This window comes from Antedon mediterranea, chromosome 7, assembly GCF_964355755.1.
Source record: "Antedon mediterranea chromosome 7, ecAntMedi1.1, whole genome shotgun sequence".
Classification (NCBI taxonomy): Eukaryota; Metazoa; Echinodermata; class Crinoidea; order Comatulida; family Antedonidae; genus Antedon; species Antedon mediterranea.
Window position 1 is genome coordinate 19,610,781 of NC_092676.1, and position 9,355 is coordinate 19,620,135.

Sequence of the window (9,355 nt, forward strand, 5' to 3'; positions counted from 1 at the left end):
ATGTGAAATAATCACTTTCCAATACTGTTGTTAAGTGATAACCTATTTACTAGAAACCCAATTATTTATATCTGATGAAGTGAAAATGTCTAGGTAGGCTATCTATCTGTCTGCACTTTTATTTTTAATGAAGTTTATATTGTTTACAGTTGAATCATTTTGTGTATTCAAGTAGTATGTCAATTTATGCTAGCTTCTTCTATAAATTATGTAATATATATATATATATATTATTAATAATAATATATTATATATGTAAATAGTTTTAAAAAGTCTCCGAAATTGTGGGTTGGGGGTACATTAAACTTTAACAATTTGTTTATTTGGCATTCAATTAAATAAATACTCGATGGAAAAACAATACACAATGAAAAAGTCCTCTTAATCATATACACCAAATGTTTTTCATAAAGTATATAAAAATGAATATTTTATGAAAAAGCTAAAAAAAAAACATTTTTGTTAGATAAATATTACAACCTGTATTGTTACAAACATGTGAATTTATAATAAAAAAAAAAAGGGTAGGTTTCAAATTATTTTTAAAAAGCGGGATTATGAGAGATTATGTTTCATTAAAAAGACAGACATATGTAGTCTGTCCATGGAATAATAATAATTACTCCATGGTCTTACTGGGTGTCTCTGGTAACACCATATTCAATAGTAAACAATAGACAATTGAGGGTTAGACACATATTCAAATGCAGTTCAAGGAAACATGGATTGAATTGAATCCTAGAGAGAAAAAAAACATAATTTTGCTTTTTTCCAAATAAGGTTGTTTTAACGCTTTTCTCTCTGTCCGACCTTGTCTGGTATCTGTCACTAACATTGCGTCTGTCGGGAATTTAATTTCGTTTAATCTTTTCAATCACTTCATCTTCCTAAAGTCTTTTATTCTATGATCCCTTTGTTTCAGTATTTTAACTTTCACTTTGTATGATTTATAATATAGTCACATATTGACTATACTTCACATTTATTTAAATAGATATATTTTTATTGTCTGAATCAAAATTTAAAATCTTTTTCACTTAAAGTTAAATAATAATTTAAAAACTTTCATTTGTGGCCCTTTAATATATTACCTTGAACTATGGTGTTAGTATAAGTATAGGTTGTACTAAGGTAATTAAATTATTGTATATGTATTTGAAAGTCATCAATATGTATAGGCAAACTATTTTGACCTTTTGCTGGTGTCCTGACCTCAGTAATTGAGTGACCAATTAAATGTTTTACCTTGTGTGTTATTAAGCCACTGTGGCCTTTTTTTCTCTTGTAGAACAAGGTTTTGGACTTGGCTCAAAACCCTTGATGACTGATGTGATTTTAAATGCTATACTATCCATGCTGTGGATAGACTACAACTTTTCATGAATATTCATATAAATGGGAGGAGTTATCACATTGCTATGGGTCTATCTGAGACATTGATTTCAATAATTTAATTATTTTACTTTATATTTCAGATATGAACGAGTAATTATGTAAATATTTACAGTTTTGCTGTGATAATATTCATAAATCATAATTGATTTTTTCATTTTTAAATTATAAATTTATATTCATAAAAGAAATAATATATGTTTATAAATATTTATTATGAAAACATTTTATTTTGATACAATATAATTAATTATAGCAATGTACTACGTACGTATTATTATAACAAAGACACATGAGGGATTTTTGTACCATTTATAGTATTAACGTTGAACTTCCGTGTTTTAATCATACGAATAATATGACTGTAGTTAAACAATTCAATTCTTTGAAAATTTAGTATGTTGAAGGCTTCTTACTTTTTAGGGGAATTTTGTCTTTAGTCATGTATTATGCAAAAGACCTGTCAATCTTCATAGTCACCGCCTACCCATGCTAGTCAGCCAACAAGAATGCCTTTTGTAATCAACTTCCTCTGCTTAATTTGCATAATATATTCAAGGTCGTCTGCTCTATGAGGTCATGCATGTCACCTAGTGCTAGCTTATAAAACTGCGGATGATAAGGTTTGACTACAAAGTAGCAAGGACGCATTGGTTATTGAACAGTGTGTAGTGTGCTCTCTCATAGATATCATCATTATACCGGTGAACATAGATGACAGTTGATTGCAATAGGAGTCGTTGGCCTTTTAACACAATCAATACATATTGAGGGAGCTCTAGGCACACACTATCTTCTGAAGGCAAATAGGAAAAACCTAATAGGCATTTTATACATTGGTGGATCTTGACACTTTTGGAAAATCTTTCTGCAAATTATAATTGGTGGTGAACCTTGATTTGTTGTGGAGGAGTTTGTTCGTAAGAGCAATTATTTTGTGAGTGGTCTTTTCAGGTCCACGGAGAACATTTAAAATAGCAGAATGTCTGCAGCTACAGCCGAAAAGGGGCCTATTCACATGTCTGTGGTACAGTTTCACAGATCGTCTAAGTTAGAAAAACAACTAAGAGCGACGGAAATTTACAAAATTCATGGAACATGTCAATGTCCAAAAATCGACTCTAAAAGTACAATTCTGTACCGATTACTAACAGACACTTATTTTAACTCAAACTCTTGTTGTCGGAGCGGTTGTGGATTTTGCTCATCCGCCGCAGAGAGTAAATTAAAACTTTTACTAGAAGAGTCAAAGAAACATCACCTTTTGCAATAATTTATGGTACTTTCTTTTTAAAGCAGTCACTATGTCAAGTAGGTATAATAAATTATACATTTTTTTTTTATTCATTCATACAACCAAAATTAGAACATGGCGTTTTCTGTTTCTCACTTTAAGCCCATGACGTGTCACACTCGCTTTCCAGAGGCAAACATTATAAAACTATTTCTTAATTTGTAGGTACAGATACAGATCTTAAATGAGCTTGTAGTTTCCATAGCTAAAGCTTCTGTTCACTATTCCTCTACTTTAAATATCATTTTCTATTCCTATTTTGTTTGTTACAATTTTTATTTAGCAATTTCCTATAACATTTTGTACATTAATTTTTTTGTGGACAATACAGCAGATTGTGAATGTTTTAGTTTAAGAAAAAAAACCGTTATTATTATATCCCTGACTTTGGTAATTAAATACTGTATTAACAACAATTATGAAACTCAATTTAAATTGCAAATTTCAAATCTCGCCTTCTTTTACATCATCAACAGAAACCTGTTGATTTTGATATTTTCCCATTGATATTGTGATTGGAAAGTTCAGAAATAACATGAAAGAAAATTGTCTACAACAAGATTTAATGAATCAAAATATATGGCTTTGTTTAACAGTGAATGCTAGTTACACATACTATTAAATATACAATATGAACCATTAAATTTAATACTATAAATGCATATAAATATTTATGATCTGATGTATACCGTATTATTAATTTATTTATTATTAAGATGTAAATTTTAGAAAACCATCTTATAAATCTGGCAGGATTCCACTGTAATACGTGACTGACTTTGCATAGACACTCTTTTATATAACAGTAACACTTACTGTAGCTGTATAACGATATCTATTGTATATATGATTGTACAAATAAATACATTCTATTGTAAGTTATTCTCTAGAATATATACTGCACTGTAATCCTGCCATTATCAGTACAATTAAAGTATTTAAAGAGATTTCCCATAAATAGATATCTCACTTATTCAATCCACAATAGTGGATTATATTATGGTGCTAATTCCTGGACAATACTTCAGTTTTGTTCCTGATTCCGGTTGGAAATTACTACAGACAAAGGCTCCAGCCTTCATCTGTGGAAGAATAGGAAGGGTGAATGTCCTCGCTAAAGCAGGGTCATAGCCCTATAGGCGGTAGCAGTAGGATCCAGATTCCCTAGCCTACAAAGCTCAATGTCACACCTCATTGACCAAGTTATTGTGCATTGGATAGCACGCTTTTAAATTAACTCGTCGCTTTCATTAATTAATGTTATAAAAATTGTTACTGTGTAATTTTCACTAAGCATCAATCCTGCAATTTTGTGTTGTATCTAGATGCGAGAATTTGAAAAAAAGTGCGGTTATGTAAAACAAGTTTTGCAAATTTATTTTCAAATATTAACGTATTTAGTTTAGATATCCGTGATGCGTTAATAAATTGTGTGGCCTTCATCATAAGAAATGCTGATCGATTTGTGCTGTATGTATAACGCCCGTTAATAACAAGGGCCTTGAACCAAACTCATTTAATGGCAGCAAGAATTAGTTTTCGCTTTTATGATTCTGTCAGCATAGTGATGGCAAGTTAATGTTGTTTTTACACGGCCTTGGTTAAATTACAGTCGGCCTTCAATTTGCTTTGTTGGGGGAAAATTGTTTGACAAAAATTTTGAATAAGAAGTTCAGTGATTGGATAAATTTTGTATATAGTACTAGTTATATAACTACTATTAATAACTAATGATGATGTTTTTAAATCAAGTTGATTTCATTTTTATTTCATCATCATATACCTGTATATATAATTATATCGATTTAGAGTGAAAGGTGTAAATATTATTGTTTACTTAAAATAAATGATAGCTCAGTATCAATTTCAACTTTGAAATAGATTTGAATTTTATTTTCAGTATGACAAATAGTGTATGGAAAAGTTTATATAACATAAAAATGATTGCAACTTTACAGTATCTGTTTCGGGGTACACACACTAAATACTTCATTAATGGTTTTTGTACACTATACTATTTCACTCACTACCATAAATGGTTTTTGTTTCAGCAACAATATTTCCACATGTCTATTTGCAGCACTCACTTGCAATTTCTAATACTAAAGTTATTGTTATCTTGTATATTCGATATACAGTTACTTTGTTATAAAATTACAATAATTATTTGGTATCTTTAACTAACCAATAAATGTATTACTTTTGTCTTATAGATGTACCAGGCTTGGAAAATCCCCTGTTGGTTGAAAGATTGCAAAGCAGTGTTCAGCTTCATCTGAATGAATATGTAGCTGCCAAACATCCATATGATCAGCTTCGCTTTGCAAGAATCCTCCTTAGTCTGCCACCGCTACGAAACATAAAAGCTCAAGTAGTTACGCAGTTGTTCTTCCGTGACATGATAGGCAACGTTGCTATGGAGGACTTGTTATCACAGATGTTACAAGGGTAGAAGAATATCAGCAGCATCAATTATCTGATGATGTTAACAGTCACTCTTTACTAGTTATCAGAACTTGTTGCAGATATTATATGAGTAAAAGATGGATACGATGTCTTCACGCTTTACTGGTGATCAGCATCAACAATCAGGTCACTCTTTACTTGTTATCTTTCTTTTGCTGATGCTACAACATTAGAAGATGGAAGTGATGACTTTACTGGTGATTAACATCAACTATCTGGTGATGTCAACTGAGTAGACACATGGTCTTTGTGTCAACCAACCAAATACGAAGCCTTGATCTCTTGCTTGGTTGGCATAAAGACAATGTGTAATGTTTTATTACAGTCATTGATTTGTTTAAAATCTACATTGTTTAAATTATTTTATAATGTGTTATGTATGTTAAAAAATCTTGACTTGTTCTTAACTGAGAAATAATCCAATGGTGGATTCTCTTGTCCTGGTATTTTAACAGAAAAGGAAAATACTTTCCAACTTTAGGATTAATATTTATAAATGTACAAAGAAAGAATTGCTTGATTTACCTTTAACACCCTCCTTTGAGGATGCAAACAAAATTAAATAAAACAAATCTTGTGTTAAACCATTAAACAAGAGAAAAATTTTAGGTAAAAAAATCAGTTTTAATATTGATCGTTACTTTCTTGTTTTTGTACATAGCTATTACAAGATGAGTTCGAGTTGTATAAAAATAAAGTAAATATTTAATTGTTTGTTTATTTTATTTGTCTCTTATTGTTTTCTCTGCAGTAGAATTAAATTTGGAAAAATAGAAAACTGCATGAGATTTTTTAAGTCAAGCACCTTTGTTGAATGTTTACGTATAATTTGCTCCAAGAGAATTTTGCATGCTTTTTTAGAGTTTATTGTGTGATTTTGGGATATTCTAAGAGAGTAACATTTTATTATACATTTCCAATTAGTTCTGTGTTAATTTATTATTATATAAAATGGGAAAATACAAATTGGTATCTGAAATGGATAACAAAGGTGAATAATAATACATCTATTTTTTGACTTGGAACACTTTGCAGATATTGGCTTACTTAACTTGCTAAAGATTACAAGGGTTTATTTCGCATTAAAATTATGTATGTGAATAATATAACTTTTATATATATATATATATATATATATATATATATACAGGTATAACAACAAAACCAGAACTATTATTTTATACCCAATGTGATCTGACCCAAAAAATACATGTATTTTTAATCAATGAAAGGGGTTACAATTTAAATCTTAATATTAAAGCTAGTAGATAAATATGATATTGTATTACTGTATTTAATTTATTATTTGTATAGAAGTGTTTGTTCTTCTACTGACTATATTGTTGTGGAATAAACTTCACCAGCACTGAAATATGTAAAACCTACTGAAATACGTATGATGGATAAAAGTTTTTAAGCTAGAATTATTTGAAAAATGTCACAATAAATGTCGATTAAAAAAGCAATTTTGTTGAAGACCTATAACTATGCTTACGTACTTCAGGTGTAAGGTAGTCTTACATTGTCGTCTAGCAGAAAAACTCATTAATAATAAATAAAAATGTCATAATTATATGTTTATTCACTTCCAAACAATTTAATACTTGCAAATTAACATTTTAAAAATATTACAGATCTTAATTTGATCGATACACAAATTTTTGTGAATCAACCAATCGTTTGATATATACAATTCTAATTTTATTTTTCTGAATTTAGACAAAATTGTGAATTTGTAACCATATCAAAATCAATTTAAAAGGTTACTGCTAAACTAAGCAATCTGTGAATAATTTGGTGGAGGTGAAACAAACTTTTGATATTGTTTGTTCACAAACCAATATTTTCAATGCCAACAAGCTCTAAAATTAGCCAAAATCAATTGTAATTAATCCACTGAGCCCTAGTTTGTTTATTTGCCTTTGACTTACAAATTGCAGTCATTAAAAAATGAAACTATAGGATTGTAGCCGAAATACGGTAATCATTTTAGTGTCCATTGTAAAATCCATACAGTTGGCTTAAAAGTGCTTAATAAAAAACTGGTTTTACCTGATTTGTATCGATTACTATAATAAATTCACCTTTAAATATTATTCCATCATTCCACTACAATTGTTTCTTAACTGTTTAAACGTTGCTTTACTAAATTTAAACTCATCTGAAATCACAAGTGACAGAAAACCTTTGGTAAAAGGGCAATTTCTGGAAAACAATCCAGTACAGTTGAAATATTTAAAAAAAGAATTTTGTCTGAATGGTATTCAGCATAATTAAATTGTGTAAATCTTTTGAGTGCTTAATAAAGGTAAACTAAGGTTTAGAACATTATCAATGTGTAATTACAAATACAAAGTAATATTCAGAAACACTTTCAAAGAATACATGTATCCTGATCATAATGTAACATTTATTTTTTAATCTTTCAAATCGTTTTATTAAGTGAATCCCTTTATAATTTATTTTTAAAGTACTCTTTTAAACTTAAAGACTTTTCGTTACAATCAAGAAATGACCGTGCATAATAACAATCATAATCTATTGATTGACAAATTATGCGAAAACGAAGAGTGTTTTTAGTGTGAATGTCGACTGAATTCAATCTAAGATTCATTTTAATCGATTTTGATCTGTTTGACGAATGTTATTATTTTTTTAAAGTCTTTAAGTTTAAATGAGTACTCTATTGCTATTGACAGCTGTTCTGTTTTTGTTGTGTGTGTTATATTTATATTAAGCAAAACTAGCTTGGTGTGTCGTTTTATTTCTGTGCAGTTAATTTAATCCGTAGGTATACCCGTCTTGTTTATTGTGTTACTATACTTTGAGAGTTGTGAAATGCGTAGGCGAACTGTAAAAAAAGTTGTATAAAGTATTGGCTGGCCCAGATCAAGATTTGGGTGATTTATTCTGTGCATTATATAATATAGAAAAATTGAGAATCTTATTTCGTGAGTAAATGAGATGAGAGAAAAAATACATATTAAAGTTGTATAGAACATCTTTTATTTGAGAGAAATAAACAAATCATAGACACAAAAGTGTACTTGTTCTAGAAATTTATTTTCAAAGTTTGCGTCAAAGGTGATGTTGATGATTCGTAACGTACTGTACTACAATAACGACTGACTTGGACGTTGTCAAAATCACCGGGCGATTTATTTTGTTGCACTATTTAATAATGGAACGATCCATTTGATGATCTACCATAAGTAGAATGAAACTAGAAAACTCAGATCTTGTTATCCGATTTCTAGATATTCTAGAGACACTTTTGTTCCCGGAAGTTGTCCTCTAATAGTGGTTCTACTGTATTATGTAATATTAACGCATAGTACAAATATATATTTTGGTTTACCAGATCTTGGTTTCACCAGAATAGACTAGACTGATTACCGGTTACAGTAAGTCTAGGCCTACATCAATCGAATATAAACCATTCTTCTTAATAATAGACCAATAGATATATAGATACAGCACCCTAATCAGATCAATTAAGTATCTCATCCATGAGACAGAAAATGATCCATAAAAATCATAATTGCGGTTCTGGGTAATGACAATTTACATCACTAAACATCATACACGGTTCACTCATGGAGGTATCTCAATGGTCCACTGCAACACATGCGGTCTCCGTAGAAACATTATATTTAACATTACTCTAACAGTGGACAGTAACATGATTAATCAATGTACGGTAACACCAAGAGGTCCACGAAACTGTATACCAACAAATACATGGCCATAGGTTCGTGTATTATTAAATAATACACGAACATATGATGTGACAACGGTCACGCGACGTCACACGACACGTCACTTGCCGTTAATGTCCAACGCTACACCTAACCACGTGTTTCATAATGGCATCATGCCAGTGTGTAATCAAAATAGGAACACTATAAAAGACAAGGCTAAAAACGTTTAATCAGTTTCTATAATTTAATAATTAGCATTGAGCATGCCATTAAATCAAAATATGATGTGAATCTACAGATACGCTTACAGTAGTATTTAAAATTATTTAACAATCGTTGTATTGCCAAACCAGTGTTATTTTATTCCTGAAATAATTTTCTAGTTAATCGACCACCTGTACGAATATTTCCTTACATCATTTGCATAATATGCTTGTACGCTTTTCTTAAATCATTTGCATAATTAGCACACTTGAGTGCATTCCTGGCGTAACTTCACACG

General features: G+C 30.0%; 1 protein-coding gene across 1 annotated transcript in view; it reads left to right on the forward strand.

Moving 5' to 3' along the window:
• Window positions 1–8,187, forward strand: part of LOC140055049 (nuclear receptor subfamily 0 group B member 1-like) — a 58,763-nt gene extending 50,576 nt beyond the window's left edge. The window contains exon 3 of the mRNA XM_072100220.1: window positions 4,900–8,187. Coding sequence (XP_071956321.1) covers window positions 4,900–5,138 — 239 coding nt within the window. The 3' untranslated portion in view covers window positions 5,139–8,187. The remainder of the gene's footprint in view (window positions 1–4,899) is intronic.
• The last annotated feature ends 1,168 nt before the right edge of the window (window positions 8,188–9,355 follow it).